At 43.3% G+C, this 16647-nt stretch overlaps 1 protein-coding gene across 6 annotated transcripts in view; it reads right to left on the bottom strand.

Annotated features, from left to right (window-relative positions):
- Positions 1-15647, bottom strand: part of NTM (neurotrimin) — a 396118-nt gene extending 380471 nt beyond the window's left edge. For 5 of the 6 annotated variants that reach the window (XR_007144903.1, XM_047823723.1, XM_047823724.1 and 2 more), the window contains exon 1: positions 13957-14634. Coding sequence is in view for 5 of the 6 variants with exons in the window: in XM_047823723.1 (XP_047679679.1) it covers positions 13957-14123 (167 nt within the window). In the remaining variant the exon portion in view is untranslated. Of the gene's footprint in view, positions 1-13956; positions 14635-15597 lie in introns of those variants that run through there. The other variant, XM_047823727.1, reaches the window with a different exon arrangement.
- Positions 15648-16647: the final 1000 nt, after the last annotated feature.

Raw genomic sequence — 16647 nt, 5'->3', positions numbered from 1 at the left:
ATCTGTCTCTTTACTGTGTGTCAATTAAAACACTGAGTGTTGGAATATCTCTAGCACAAAAGGTTACACTAAGAAACCTCCAGCCATTAATGAGCAATTTGTCATCTAAGAAGTATTTTCACTAATTACGGTATGTCTCCAGTCGTATCCATTATGGACATGTGCTAATTTACTTCAAGGTAAAACTTTTCTTTGACACTGGTTTTCACATATTCTGTAAAGCAGACATTTTACTTGCTTCAGAGATGTAAAGAGTCAAGCAAATGAAAATCAAACATTTGAGGCTTCAGTTTGAAAAGGCCATGGTTCCCACTTTCAGCCACATATAAAAATCACCAAAAAGCTTGCCAAGAAATTTTAATAAGTGCTTAAGTTTGGACTTTTTTAAGAACTCTGTATATTTCTATGCAACTGATATCAGAAAATAGGAATTATAATAGTTTTGTGGAATTATATCATGTAATGCTAGGTACTATAACAAATGAACTCAAAAATCCCAGAAGCCTATCACAATGGAAGCGTAATTTTCCTTCATGCGATAATCTAACAAATGAGGTTCTGGGTCAGCTGGTGGGATGGGTGTGGAAGCCCTGCTCTGTGGAGACATTCAATGACTTGGCTGATAATGGAGCATCTGCCCAATAGGACATGGGTTTCCAAGGTAATTTTGGACATCAACATCCAGATGGCGTAAAGAGAAACAGCATGAAGTATTTCATATGGGAGATTTTTATGGGCCAATCCGCACATAACTTTGCTCACATTCCTCTGGGTAGAACTCAGTCATGTGGCCACACCTGAATTCAAAAGAGCCTGGGAAATGAGAGTCAAGCTTTGTGTCCAGGGAAGAAGATAAACAACCTATATATTTTTGAACAGTTAACAATCTCTTCCTCAAATGTAAAGAACTGAACAGAGCAGTAGGGTCAGGCCCTGCCTTCTCATTTCAGACGCAGGGAAACTGGGAAACAGGGAAACACTAATTTTTTTAGCAGCATCCCATGGTGAGTTGTGACAGAGCTAGGCTTGAGGCTCAGGTCACTCCAGCCCACAACCACTATTCACCTTCCAAAAACAATGACCTTTGCTGAAATTCTTCAAAATCAGCCCACCACAGAGGTGCAGGACTTGCAGGAACATCAGCCTCCACTGGGGCACCTGGGGTCACTGGATTCAAAGGAATACTATTTGCCCACAGCAGATGCATTTCATGCTCTGTCCTTCCCCCTCCATATGAAGCTAACACTTACTGAGTGCCAGGCATTGTTCTTAAATACTCCCTATTTCCCTCCTGGTTCACTTCTATTATCAAACAACCACAAAACTGAGGCCCAGTGAGCTTAATCAATGTGCCAAAGGTCACACAACAGGGAGGTAGCAAAGCCAAGATTTGAACCCAGGGAGGTGCCTGGCTCCAGACCCTCTACTCAATCATCATGCTCGGTAGCCTTAAGGTAGAATTCCCTTAATAAATAGTTTTGAAAGAAACATAGGGGACATAATATACATGGAATAATATGTTAGAAGTGAGGCGCATAGCCTGATTTCTAAGTGCTATTTCCTCCCCCCTCCCCCGCCCCGCCACGGTGATCAGACTCGAACCAGAAACTAGTCCTTATTTTCAAGTGTTTATTAGATTTTCTATAAAACCTCCTGTGAAAGTGGAAATTTAAAGGTCCTTTAGCCTCTGCCCATGTAGATTTTATGAAGTGTGTCACAATACCCTGACACACTTCCCCATCAACTTCCCATCCTACTCAATGCCCTGGAAGACAAAACCAAGGCTAGATCACACCCACTCCTTTTGAGCTCTGTTTAGGAACACCCAAACTTCTGCCAATTCAGATATATACATAAGTCCCCTCTTTCTGATAAAAGATAAATAATTTTCACTGTTAGCAGCTTACTATTATTCCTAAAAAAGTTTTCATTCACTCCACAACTATTTCTTAATATATGCCATGTTCCAGACCATAATTTAGCCACTATAAATGAGAGCAATAAAGTCAGTCGCTTTAGGGACCCTAGTTTTAGTGGAAGAGGCCATAAATAAATAATAGATGAATAAATAACAGAATTTTCTGAGTGTTAAGGGTGATAAAGAAAATTAAACCTAGGTAGGGAAACACAGGAGAGTGGGGGCTGGAGTATGGTTATCTCAAACAGCAAGGTCTGGAAAGTCTTCTTTGAGGATGGGGTATTTGAGCAGACACACGAATGTCATGAATATCCAGCCATACAACATTGTGGTGGGTCCTGGCAGAAGAAAGAGCATTTCCACAGGCAAGAATGGACCTGGTGGGTTCAAGGAACAACAGAGAAGTTCAGTGAACTGCATCCTTGTGAGTGGAGCAGAGGTGATAGAGGGAAATTCTGAGGGGTAGGCAGGCAACAGGCAATAAAGAGTTGTTTCTTTTTTAAGTTTATTTATTTACTTTTGGGAGACACAGAGCATGCAAGAAGGGGGAGTGGCACAGAGAGGGGAGACAGAGAATCCCAAGCAGTTTCTGCATTGTCAGTGCAGAGGCCAACGTGGAGCTCACACTCACAGACAGTGAGATCATGACCCGAGGTGAAATCAAGAGTCTGACACTTAACCAAGTAAGCTACCTAGGCACTGGCAATAAAACATTTTTTTATACCATTGAAGTGTTTGTATTTCAACCTAAATATTACTGGAAGCCACCATGGGGTTTTGCACAGAGAGTGGTATGATTTGAACAATGTTCTTAAACTTGAGCCATGAGGTAGAGAATGGTCTCTGGTAGAGCAGAAGGGGTGCAGCAAGACCAGATGAGATGCTACTGGAATAATCCAGGTGAGAGTTGGTGGTGGTTTTGACTAAAAAGATAGTGTTAGAGATGGTTAAAGTGGTCTGATTCAAGATATATCTTAAAAGTAAAGACAAATAGGATGTATTGATAGATTAGATGAAGCATAAGAGAGAAAGAAAAAAAAATACATATTTATTGGGTCTTGGGCCTGAGTGGTTGAATGAATGGTGGCTTCCATTCCTAAGATCAGGGCTTGGGGCAGACAGGGATGGAAGATCAAGTTGGTGGCTGGAGGTGGGTTAAATGCGGCTGGCATCAAGAGCTCTGGCTGAAGGCATTGAGTTTGAAATATCTGAGCCATAAAAGTGGACCTGTGGATTAACACTAGGATATATGATCTGGAACTCCAGCAGGAGAGACTGACTGCTCAGGGAAGAGCAGAAGGCTGCAGCAAGAATGGCTGTGGGTAATGCAACCTCACAGCCCACATGCTGACATGATTAGGGATTCTGAGAAAGCCAGAAAGAGAATGCACAGAAGTCACAATGAGTAGCAAGGAGGATATCTATCCAACTTTTAGGACTCATGGTAACCAGTACATACGAAGAAAAAAAAAAAAACAGTCTCTTTTGACATGACTCTAGGAATGGAAACAACTCAGGAAAAAGAGAAAATTCAGGGAAAAGACTGGAAACATAGGGATTCTGCTGGTGATGGATCATGAAGCTGTAAGATAGTAAATAGGAAGGTTTGGAGGATTAGAGGGAAGTCTGCAGTTGGTTCAGATCATTGGAAGTACAAGACCATATGGTAATAATAAAAATCTAGATGATGATACATGACCTAGGTGGAGGAGTGGGCTTTGACTTCTGAGGTGACTGAGATAACTGAGGAGTGGGAACTACAGGTCTTGTCCTTATGGTCTCTTAGGAAAAAAAGAGGGTAACGAGCTCTGAGTACAGTTATACTCCAGATCAGCTTCCTAGATATTTGTAATGGAGAGCCTGGGGGGTCATGACTAGGATAGGAACTGCCATGCCAAGAACATTCAGGGCTCTGACTGCTCCTGTATGGACTGCAGTGGCTTGTGTCACAGTGGGTGATGGGGTGGTCTAACCTAGCTTTTCAGTGGTCCTTTAGATGGTGGTGATTATTTAAGAGAACTCTTCCTTTGTAATTTCTTTCTCCTAGTGTATTCATTTCCTGGGGCTGTTATAACAAAGCATTACAAACTGGATGTCTTAAAACAAAAGAAATTTATTGTGTCACAGTTCAAGGGACCTGAAGTATGAAATTAAGGTGATGGCAGGGACATGCTCCCTATGAAACCTGTAGGATAGAATCCTTCCTTGCCTTTTCCTTCTGGTGGTTGTTTGGCAATCTCTGGCATTTCTTGACTTGCAGCTGTATGATTCCAACCTTTGTCTTCATCATCACATGGCATTCTCCCAGTGTGTCCTCTGTGTTTCCCTGTGTTCATCTTCTTATGAAGACACCAGCTGTCTTAGATTAGGGGCTCACCTATTCCAGCATGATCCCATCTTAAGTTCATCGATTACATCTACAATGGCCTTATTTCCAGGTAAGGTCACTTTATGAGGTACTGGATGTCAGGACTTCAACATATCTTTTGTTTTCTTTTTTTTTTTCTTTATTCTTTTGGTAGGGAGCACGATTCAACCCACACCACAGTATTACCCTTTCCAGTTTTTATGTATAATAACTGTACCAAATTAAAGAGAATTTGCATGTATTCTCTATCTTATTTTCTTCCTCATTGCTTCTGATTGTTTAGAATTATTATGGATTGAGCTTTCCTGACAAGTAAATTTGTCCAAAGATGCTTATTCTGAGTGTGAGTGCACTTTTCCACTCATCCTCTCCATTAGAGCCTGTTTGAAAGCCAGGAAATTATTTTTACACAAACATATCTTCCTTTGCCAACATGTGGCCAACAAAGCTTTATCTGACTGTTGATTTCAGTTTTGTCACTTTCCATCAGTCTAATGGTTGATGCTTTTTTCATTAAAAATTCTATGATTTAAAAAAATCCATCAGCAAGATTGTAAGATTGATTCATATGTTCATTTTATAAGACAAATCTAAATCCCAAAAGCTTTCTGAGCCAAAGCATCTCACACTGAGAAGAGGGCAAGTTGGCCAAATATGCCCAAATAAGCCCAAAAAAACAAGCCACGTGATCAATGAGATTTGAGAAAGCCAGATGCAGAAAGGGTGAGACTTCTATCTATAACTTCAATTAATTTTAGCTCCATGGCATACGTTTGAAGTGAAAAGGACTGTTTTTGTGGTTCCATTGGTGATTTCTGCAGTCAATTTCTAATGCCAGGTGCAAGGGTCTTGTCCCAGACTTGGACAGAAGAAAAATTACCAAATGCAGAAAGACTTCCTTCTCAATTTTCCCTATTACTGTGCAAGTCCTGAGCTGGCCTCTGACTGCACAGGGGATGTGAATGAATGGAAAAATTACAATCAGAGAACATTAAAGCTAGAAGGGCTTAACCCCCTCCCCACCCTGGCCCAAGCTAGGGCATCCCTACCTCTATTTGTCTGTTGACTCCAGTGGAATTATCACAGAAAAATCAGTCTCCCAAGGAAAAAAGTCTACCAATCCTAAATCTGCACATGAACTCCTGACCCCACTATTTGTTTCAGAGAACCTGCCTCTACAGAGCTTTCTGTATGGCTTTTTTCTGGTAGGAAATTCATCTTCAGAGCCATGAACTGTCACAACTTGCTATGCAACAATCTTGTTATGAAAAATAAAGAAATACCTTTCTTCTCACTCCCTGTCAGAAATAAAACAGTGCAAGAAATTACTTGAACTGAAGAAGAGTCCTAGGATCTAAACAAATGTGTAGAGAAAATGCCAAAGTATAATTAAGGGTGGGTGGAGAGGCATTCCTATCATTCTAGACATTCCAGAAGCATTACATGGTGTATCAATCAAAGGGTAGCTATGGTTGTTTAAACTGCTATAGTTTATAATGAAAATTGCCAAATGTGTCAATATTATATATATATATATATATATATATATATATATATATATGTGTGTGTGTGTGTGTGTGAATATATATATACATATGGAGAGAAAGAGAGTAATAATTATACACTAAACTTTGTGTGTATTTCCTTTTTAACCAAAAATAACCCTTTGAGGTAGGCAATAACTGTCCTCTTTATACTGACAGATTAAAAGCTTTTGCCTGACAGCTCACAGACACAGTGCTTGAGTCAGGGTGAGCAGAATCCTATCTCCTAATCCATTTTCTTTCTAGCATACCACTTCCACTAGATTATGAGTTAGTATGGTCTTGTTTGTTGGAGACCTTTGCCGCTATCAATTGTGCTCCCATAAAACATTCTTATTTTCTCCTCCTCATCATTGCTCACATGCAATTTGGAAATTGTGTCCTAAACCCAAGTAATTCTTAAGTTCCTAAATGTAGTACTAATTGACCATCTATATGAAGTTAATTATATTGTTTATTTATTATCAGTAATCTATTACACATAGTGGGAACCCATCAACCTTATCCCAAGGAAGAAAAGTAACGTCAAATAATACAAGGATAATGTTATTTTTACCTGTCAGTGGAAACTCTGAACCTAAGAGAATAAATACACTATTAACATTAATTATAATTGTTTTCAAGATTCTCCCATGTTGAGAGATGCCAATGGTCCTACTTCTAGAAAAACTAAGAAGAAAGTTTGTAGGTCAAGGTTTCACCCACTCTGCTTCCCACTGCCAGAACAGCCAGATACACTGACTTGTGGGATCCTCATAGAATTTTGTTTCTACCTTGATTTGTTCAATATCCCATGCCAGAGTAATACATGGCAATGTCTGATGATTTGCTAACTCTCTACAAGAGTCCGAGACTGCTGATCTGAAGCAAAAGTTTGGTGGAAGAACCTGGAATAGACTTACTCTGAAAAAACTATGGAGATTCTAGGGTTGCCTAATGAGAAGGGACTTGTAGAGGCCAGCTGGGCATTCTCTGTGTCTCCACACCATCAAAGCTTAAACATTCCCATACTCCATTCCTAAAATACTTCAAGAAAGGAGATTCTTACACTTCAGGACAAGGAGGAAAAGCCAAATTCACCTGGTTTCTAGAAGGAGTACACCACGGCAATGAAGCAAAGAAGGGATAGATTGAGAAGAGCCCTCTGGTACAAAAAGAGAACCAGCTTAGAGTCAGATAAAACTTGTTCCAAGCCCCAGTCTCAGCCACCATCTGACTGTGTGATCTTGGAAAATGTCTCACTTTTCTCTGTGCTTTGGTTTCTTGATCTGTAAAATCAGAATAATAATCGCATCCATCTCCTAGAGCAGCTATGAGGATTAAATAAGGCTATGAGGACTAAATTAGTAGAGTGCTTAGCATGGAGCCTGACACAGTAAACAGTTGTCCTATATGAAATCAGAGGTGGAGAAGGCTAAGAATACAAACTTCAGTGCCAGACACAACCAGCAATGAGAACCAAGCATGGTGACAAATGCTTGCTGACTGTCATGATGCTGTCAGTGTGACACTTTTGCACTTTGTAGGAAACAGCGGACTTCTTTCAGGCACAGGTAGCCCTATACTAGGGCTCACAGCTAAGTGAGGAATCATGGGCTGATGTCAGCTCCACCTCACCCTTCCGGAAGGCATCTTTGTGCAAGACTTATGATCACTATCTCATTATCTGTAAAACCAGGTGGTTTAAACAGATCTCTGCAATCCTTTCAAACTCAAAAGACAAAAGCAACATTTCTGCAAAGCACCTATGATTGTAGGTGAGGAATGTTGGAGAACCAGGCTGTCCCTCAGTGCCCCTTGCCAGGCTCCTATGACAACTGGCATAAACCTTTCTCCTTCTGCCCCATGCTCTGTTGGGTTTTTCATTTTCCCATTTTAGTCTTTGGCTCCTCAAAAGGCTGAATATGCTTCCAGGAGCCTCCCTCCACAACTCCATCTGTCCATGCTCTTCTGAGCCACAGTCCACCGGCTGGATCCCTGGCAAGCCCCGGAGGTGAGCACACAGTGGCCGATCTTGGGAGGAGGCAACACAATCAGAACAGCACATGGTTCCTGAGTGGCACTGCTATTCTGAACCAGTTAACTCATTAAGAATGGATCAATAGTTACACCACGAGACAACCATTGCTAGCAAACTCCAAAGAGAGAGAAAGAAGGATGGGCAGAAAGGTACATTTTGGTGCCCCTCCTCATCTTGAAAATGCTAATCTCCTTGAGGTCTACCTGGGCTTAAACACCTCATCAGAGAGGAGCTCCTCTTCAAAGGCTGAAGGACTGGATAGGGAAGTGACCTGGCAGAAAGAAGACAAGTGTCATGGGTGCAGCTATGAAATAACCAACAGATGATGTGGCCCATCTGTGTCCCTGACAGAAAGACACCAGCCCAATTACTTATCTGTAATTGTAACTTCCTCAAGGGCAACCTCACACATCTGTGCAGACTAGTCAGAAATGACAGTGAGCCAGTAACATGTCGAGGGCAAGAACAACACAAGACAACTAAGGGAAAAGGACAGAGAAGGGCAAGGAGAAGAAGGCAATGATCTCAGATTTCCTTCATTTGTTCACGCAACAACTATTTACTGAGAGCCTTCTATTTGCCTGACCTTGGGTACACAGTGCTGAATAAGAGAAGGTACCTATTCTCTAGTTAAAGTCCATTTGGGGAAGACAAATCATAAACACATAACCAAATATATGAATAAGAAAACTTCAGATATGGATGACTTATCTGAAGAAAAAAAATCCAAGATGAAATGCCAGTGTAAGACTGGTGTAGGTGGTAGGCATTATTTTGACCTTGGGTGTCAGGAAAGGTTTTAGTGAGGGGTTTCCATCTGAGCTGAGACCAAAATGATAAATAGCTGTCCATGGAAAGATCTAGAGTAAGGTATCCCCAACAGTTATGAGCACAAATAGAAGGCCTCTGTAGCAAGAATTTGTTTTCTACCTTTATGAGGTGGAGAAAAGGCCAGGATGTCTACAGCAGAAAGACAAGCAGAACAGACATTCAGACTTTATTAGCAAAAATGATAGGCTAAGTCATGTGCTGGATGCTGGGATACAAACATGAGAAAGTCATCATTTTGCCCCCAAGAGACAATGGAGTAGCTGAAGGGATAAAGAGAGAATCCATCTGCTATCAAGTGAAATGCTAAATTTTTCACATGATATGAATAAAGGGCCACAGCTTCCTATATTTAGAAGGGGACTCCATGGGTTTCCTCAAGTATCAAAAACACATTCTTCTGCGCTATTCCATGGAGTTGCTATGGCAAAATCCAACTTCAATCTCATACATTTCTCAGATCTTTTCTTCTTAACTCATCTAAACAAACAAACAAACAAACAAAGAAACAAACAAAAAACAAAACCTCAACATTGTGCAGTGGCAAAGCCTACACTCTAGACATGTAACAACAGGTACAACTTAGCTTTTGATACTCACTTTGCAGATGATCCCAGTGAAATAATTCACTATACTACTTGTCACCTTATTGGGGGAATCTATGACAACACAAAACACATTCATCAGAACTTCCAAACGATAGGTGGATACTTAGTGAAAGGTCTCCAATCAATTTTTTTAATGTTTATTCATTTTTGAGAGACAGAGTGTGAGCAGGGGAGGGGCAGAGAGAGGGAGACACAGAATTCAGAATCTGAAGCAGGCTCTAGGCTCTGAGCTGTTAGCACAGAGCCCAATGCGGGGCTCAAACTCACAAGCTGTGAGACCATGACCTGAGCCAAAGTCAGACGTCCAACCAACTGAGCCACCCAGGTGCCCCAAAATGTCTCCAATTAATGACATCCACATAGTTGAGAACCTCAGATCTCTCCTGCTCCTCACTTTTTCCTCAGCATTTCCACAGAGAATCCCACCCCACATGGAAACAGGATGCTCTTTTCTGACCACATGCACACACATTACCCACTTCCTGATGGGCACACTCTGCCTCACCTGTAAGTTACCTCTTTGTCCACAGCCCAGCCTTTTGAGTTGGACTTAAGGCCCTGGAGTATGACATCCAAGCCTCATGCCTTTTTATACCCCAAAACCCAGTTCAGAACCCTTCATGTAAGAACCACTCAATAAACCTTTGTTGGTTGACCACAGCTGTATTTTAAAGTAAAATGATGGAAAAATGCAGTAAAGAAATAAGTTGAATATAGGCTGGGGGATGTTTTTGTTTAGTTTCTATTCATTTTATCTGTTCCATAAACATTTGGGAGTACACAGTGCTCATGACATTACAAGGTACGATCTCTGCTTTCCAACAGCTAGCTGTTCCCTATTGCATGAGGAGAAAGAACATAGAAGGTTCAACATCATTGCAGGAAAGGGTCTAAGCCAAAATGACTAGAGGAGACACTAAGTACTAGCAAGGAATTAGAATACAGAATGCAGCGGGGAAAGTGTGGTGTCCAAAATGAGGGAGTAGAGTCCTGAGTCAGCTTCCAGCTCTGCCACTTAACTACTTGTGTGATATTACCTAAATTTCCCTCTGTGGGCCTTAGATTCCATAGCAATGAAGTTGGGATAATTAAGTCTATTTCAGGGAGTTGTTCAAACATTAAATGTTACTATGTATACAAACTATTTAACACATACAGTAACTGACCAATCATTGACACTACTATTCATCTTATTAACATTATTATTACTACTGCCTCATAACCTGGCTTCAACACTTCCTACCTGTACAACTTAATCAAACAAGGTAAACTCTCCATGCCTCAATTTCCTCATCTGAAAAATGGGAATAATAATAGCATCTACATCAGAGGGTCTCTATTAGGGTTAAATGTTAATGTTATGAAGCTGGATGACAGAGAAGATGCTATGAAAAACAGACTCCTCCCTGACACATAGCAAATGCTCCCTAAACCTTTGTTAATGCTATTATTATGGTATATCCTGTTCTACATAACCTCACCTTTAAAAAAAGATATGCATACAGATTATCAGCAGGAGGGCAGAAAGGGTGGGTGATAGCAAATTGTTTGTGATTTTTTTCAGGCTGTCAATGGCAGGCTCGGGTGAAAGGTTTCCCAATACCTCCACAAGGATCGTTAACACTAATTGGATGAAATAAAACATTTTTAAAAGTTTCCTCACATTAGAATCTGCTGCTGAAGCATTCATTCTTTGGGGACTGGAAGACATCTTCAAAAAATAAAACTGGCGAGAACAAAGAATAAAATGAAATCAGAGCAAAAAGTCCTCTGCTGGTTGAGAAGTAAACTACAAGCGTCACCCACAGCAATGTGGACACGGTTGCTCTCCAGGGCAGAGCGGAGGTGCTCCAGGCCTCCCTAGTTGTATTCTGTGTAGCTTAGTTGCATGCTGAAAAAGAAAAGAAGAGAGAAAGAGAGAGAGAGAGAGAGAGAGAGAAGGAGATTGAGGGGAAGGAAGGAAGGAAGGAAGAAGGTAAAGAGGGAAATAAAATGAAAAGATCCACATAAATACACAAAAAAGAAAGAAAAACTCCAAAAAATAAAAATAAAAAAAAAAAAAACAAAATTCCAGAGCCCTGAGACACTGCACTACAACAATCTAGAATCAGGTTTGCAAATTTAGCAAATTTTATGCAAACAAAATACATTCTGAAATTCCTATTTGCTTCTTTGCACACCAAATTACAAAGACTGTGTTTGAGGGTTCAAAGGCTCCAACTCCACAAAAGAACACCTCAGCATGGCGGACCTTGCTTGTTCTAGTGCATAAGAGCCTGGGAAGAATGAAGGTTATCCTGCAGAACATGAGCATCCTTTGTGCAGGTCATCTGATACACCTGCAGCCCGATTCACATCCTAAATCAGGCCCTAGCCAGTGGGTCAGTGTCAGTCACATCCTAGCTCCTCTAATCCCTGCCCTATAAGGCTCCATCAACTGGAAGTGTCTTCCTCCTTATGTCACTTAGACATTTCATTCCAGGGGCTGTTACAGAATGGCAGGAGATGTTCTAAGAGTCTTTTTATGTCACAGCAGTGTTGGGTCTAGAGAAGAAGCCCCATCATATTCCACTTCCTCCTTCTACACCCAAATAAGACCAGAGCAGATGTGAAAATGCAAAGAAACATTAGCACTTGAAAGAGACAGGGACAGGGAAGCCCAGAGTGAGCAAGAAAGGCATGGAGGGAAAGATAAAGAAAGGGAAGCAGCTAGTCCATGATAATGCAATTTTAAGTAGAAGCTGTTCCTAACTAAAGCCCATGCCCTGGCTCAACATCTGCCAAATTCAGCCACTCTCTAGAGAGTCTTAATTCTCATGAGACTAGGAAGATGCTTTCTGAAGACCAGATCCTGCCTCATCCAACCCCCCTTCAAATGATCCCCATTACAATATGGGACAGTTATCTATAAGGCCCCTTTGCTATTTCTTTATCTCCAAATCTCCACAGAGCTGACTACCTTCCACCTTCTCCTTGAAAATACCATCCCATCTGTTTCTAAAATGTTCTCCATGTGAGACTGTCTCTATTTCATCTCTTTGGGACCACTCCTTGCAGCTAAGAGTTAGGGACAAAGGGAACATCCAGAGAACACTAAATTCATCATCGTATTGTGTTAAGGCTTCATTTTTGCACTTCTCTTTTAGGCAGCCTGAAATCACAACATTTTTAGAGCTCCATGACATCCCTTGACAAAGCAGATACAGTAATTCTGGGGTGGGAGGCAGTTAGATATTTAACCTTTGTCCAAAGTAGTTGCTGAAGGGCTTAGTGGAAGAGGTGGGTTTTCTGAGCCAATGGGTAACTAGGAGTTCACTGGGGCTTTGGGGGTTAGCTCCTCAAAGACAATGGAGCACGGGATGTTTGTAGGCCTTACATATGTCCTTAAATCACACACTTCATTTGGCAATGTCCTGACAAGTCAGCTCTGTATTGCCAGAGCCCCCTTCTCGACATTTTCTATCCTGTGGATATTCCCTTAAGCGTACCATCCACAAACAATGCAATTTTAAAAGAACAGTCACCAGGGGTAAAACAATGGACACCAGTACCACGATTATCTTTCTAAGAATCTTTGAATGCAAAGCATGGGAATATTGCCATGTTGCCTTAGAGTCAGCTCAGTAGCCCAGTTTGGAAAACTTTAAGTAAGAGAGAATATTAAATCAAAGAGAGGCAGAGAAATGATTCTTCATATGAACCTTCTTAACTTCTGCCTCATGCTGACTCTCTCTAAAGAGTAAGATTTCCCATTATCATCACTAATTCTCTGTTACCCTCTCATGAGTGATACATTTCTTAGACACTGGAAATTGAGTTAACAAGTCAGTAGGCAGGGTCATCAGGGACATAGACTCATCCCATCTTACACAAAACATAGCCAAGATTCTTCTCCTCCTCGGTTTCTGTAAGCCTTAACCCTAGAAACCCATCAGGACCCAACTCAACATTGAAATATCCTATCTTTTCAGTAGATGAGTTTTGCACACACCATTTTAGTGGAAAAAAAAAATAGGGAACAGCTAACCAGAGTAAATGATGTTTTCCATGGACAAATCAGACTCATCTCCAGGACTTCAATCTCAGAAAGCCATATTTCGACAGGAAAAAGCATGTCCTTCTGCCCACCAGCTCATGGCATGAAGGCACCCCAGGAAAGCCCAGACACAGTCAAGCCCAGGACAAAACATCAGGTCTGCCAGAATACAGGAGCCCACTGGCAACACCCCATGGCACAGGCAGAGTGAAGGCATTCAAACGGAGCCAGACTCGTCCTTTGGGACTCATTAACTTCAGAGATGACTGTTCATGCTGAGCCCCAGCCAGGTCCCCAGTCACCATGGCCACCAGGTTCAGGCACACACAGTGTCCATGCCACTGTCCTCAATTTCAGTGACTCTCTGTCTTAGCCGCCCCTCACGCTTACCAAGTTCTGAGCCAAGGAGGCCAATTTTGGAGAAACAGCTCATCTCCCCAACCTCTGAGCGTTTCCCTAACACCACCACGTTCCCGGGGCAGAGCACTCAGCTCCCCATCCATGAATCGTGCAGCCCAAGGAACCAGCGACCTCCGTGCCAGCTGCGCCAGAGCTCACACCTGCACCCCTGCCCCTCTCCCCCCACAACCCATACAAATCATTGTTAATTCATAGAAGAAAGACAGCTCCCTACCTGAGGGTGGCGCTCTCCCCCTGCCGGACCGTCACGTTGTCCATAGCTTTGGGGAAGGTGGCATCTCCGCTGCGCACGGGCACTCCTGTGGGTACAAGGAACAGCAGCCTGAGAGACACGACCACGAGGCACTTCCAGGGCAGGAACAGGTACCCACAGACCCCCATCCTCGACAGCCACAACTTCCCAGAACTCCGGCAGCTGCAAGGCACACACCCCCCGGGCGAGCACAGGAAGTGGGTGGGGTGAGGGAGCGAGCTCAGGGACAGAGCAGTGAACTAGCAGCGACCGAGAGGCGCGAGAGGAGAAAAGCGCGCAGACTCCTCCAAGTCTAATATTCCTCCCCCGAATCCGGCCTCGGGTAACCAATTTCCACGGAGGACATCCACGGGGTGCTTCCTCGGTGCTGCTTCGGCCGGGGAAGACGGCCAAGAAAGGGGAAGCGCAAGGCAGGTGCAAAGGTGTGGGCACGTCTCAAGAGCCCCTTCTTCCCGGTAGCAGTTCTGACATGGCACTTTGGAGTGGAGTAAGCACTTTGGTACCAGAAGGGGACAGGGGGTGGGTCAGATCCGGCTCCCCAGAGGCGGTCTGCAATTCCTCAGTTCGAACAAGGGGAAATCCAACACTTTCTTTGTAAGTTTCAAAGGAAGGATCGCCAGGAGAAAAACAATCCGTAACAATAGCCGAGATGGAAAGTGGGGCACGCTGGAGGCGGCTCCGCCGGGCTTCGTGCGATCCGGACCCGGTGATCCTGCGGCAGCCGCCTCGGTCAACTTCCTCCGAGCCGAAATGCGCTCTGCAGCCGCTGCGATTCGGCCAGTCTCGGGGGAGGCAGTCGCCGCGGCGGCGGCCGAGGCAGGAGCGGCCCGGCGGAGCGCACCGCGGCGGCCCCTAGCTCGCTGGCTGTCTGGCTAGGGAAGACGAGGCGCAGCCGGCACCGGAGCCGCGCGGACGCCACGCTCAGCGGCCGCCCCCGGCCTCCGCGCCGCCTTCCTCCCGGGAGCAGCCCCGACGCGCGCGGGCCCCGACCGCCGGGGTTGTCATGGCAGCAGCTCCATCACTGACCGCCACTTTCTCCGGGGCCGGCGCCGAGCAAGCGGGCGGACTGCGCGCTCATCCTGGCGGGCGGGCGCGGGGCTCGGGGCGCGGGCGCCCACCTTAACCCCTGCCGCGCCGCGCCGCGCCGCGGCAGTGCACCAGCCGAGGCGAGGAGTTTAACCATTTACCCCCTTGAGGAGCTGTCACTTCCAAATTAAGAAGAAAGGCAAAGTTACCTCACAATCTTAATAAACCCAAGACATCTTAAAAAGGGTCACAAACTAATTAACTAGGAAAGGAAAACCCTGCAGCATGCATGCATGCACCTTTAAAATTATCAGATTAATTTCATTAGCATTTAGAGTAAATTTAGAGTGTTGGAGGACGCTTTAGAATAATCTCATTTTTATTCAATAGTCAATGCCCACACCACCAGCACCCCCCCCCCCCCCCCAGAAGCTACTTTCCAACACTGGAGACTCAACACCACCTTTCTAAACAGATCTCCCATATATAAAATAAATGGAAAATCACAGAAGCCTCTTAGTGTGTAAAAGTGGCAAAATCGCATCAAAATTTTGGTCAAGTTTGACACTAACTTACATTCTTTATTCTTGTTCTGTCGACATTAAAAGATGCTAGCCCTGCAAAAGTGCTCATTCAGATGAATGAGTGTGAGCCACTTGCTTTATTTATACTGCGGACTCCCAAATTTCCTGGGTTTCACAATCTTGCAGAGCTGATTTCAAATCATCTTAAGAGGTGTGTTTTTCGAATTCTTGAAACCCAGGGAAAAACTGGTTTTGCTTCAGTTCTTGTCATTTCTCTCTAGCTGCTGTGGGTCCCTGTATACCTACATTTAAATTTCTCCCTTGAGTCCAGCTATGAAAGAATGCAGTGCATTCCCCTTCCTGGGCCTGGCCCCTGAGCTAGGGAGAAGCCCAGAGCAGCTCAACCCACACAGCTGTGCTAAGTAATGCTAACATACTTTCTCCTCAGGGACTTCCAGATCTAAGCCCTCTACACTGACCCAGATTTTTCCTGGGCTTAGACAAGAGGCAACCAATAGTGACTTTGTTTCTCCTCCCTCAACTTTCTATCAGATACAACCAGGAATCTGTTGTTTGTTTGTTTGTTTGTTTGTTTGTTTGTTTTGTTGTTTTTGTTTTGTTGTTTTTTGTTTTCCAATAGCTGTTAAATAACAGAAAAAGATGTTCTTTCCCAAATCCACCTAGCCAACACCAAAATGATTGATACATTATAACTATAAGTGTCCCAGTGCCAGAAAAGTCCTTACACCTTGCAGGTTGTAACCACTACTTGCATGTAGGTAACATATGTGTCAGAGATAAAACAAGCATTTTACCCACCATACTGCCTCACCCTACTTTAGACTGGTAGGGATGGAGATAGGGTTTGCAGATGTAGGACCCATACTCCAGGGTAACAAAGACAGACTGAGCATATGTGTTTTTTCTTTTTTTTCTTTTAATAGTTAACCAGAAACTGGTCAACCATTAAAAGTTGAGCAACTTTACACTGAAGATCTCAATTAATCCATCATTAGGGCCATTTTTTTCTTCATCTCCTCTGGTGACTTTTCCTGAGATTAAATTCTCAGGGAAACCCACCTGCTACTTTTGGCCAGTAGGG

Source organism: Prionailurus viverrinus, chromosome D1 (genome assembly GCF_022837055.1).
Source record: "Prionailurus viverrinus isolate Anna chromosome D1, UM_Priviv_1.0, whole genome shotgun sequence".
Taxonomy (NCBI): Eukaryota; Metazoa; Chordata; class Mammalia; order Carnivora; family Felidae; genus Prionailurus; species Prionailurus viverrinus.
The sequence above is the reverse complement of the archived record's forward strand: the minus strand, read 5'-3'. Positions and strand labels throughout refer to the sequence as shown.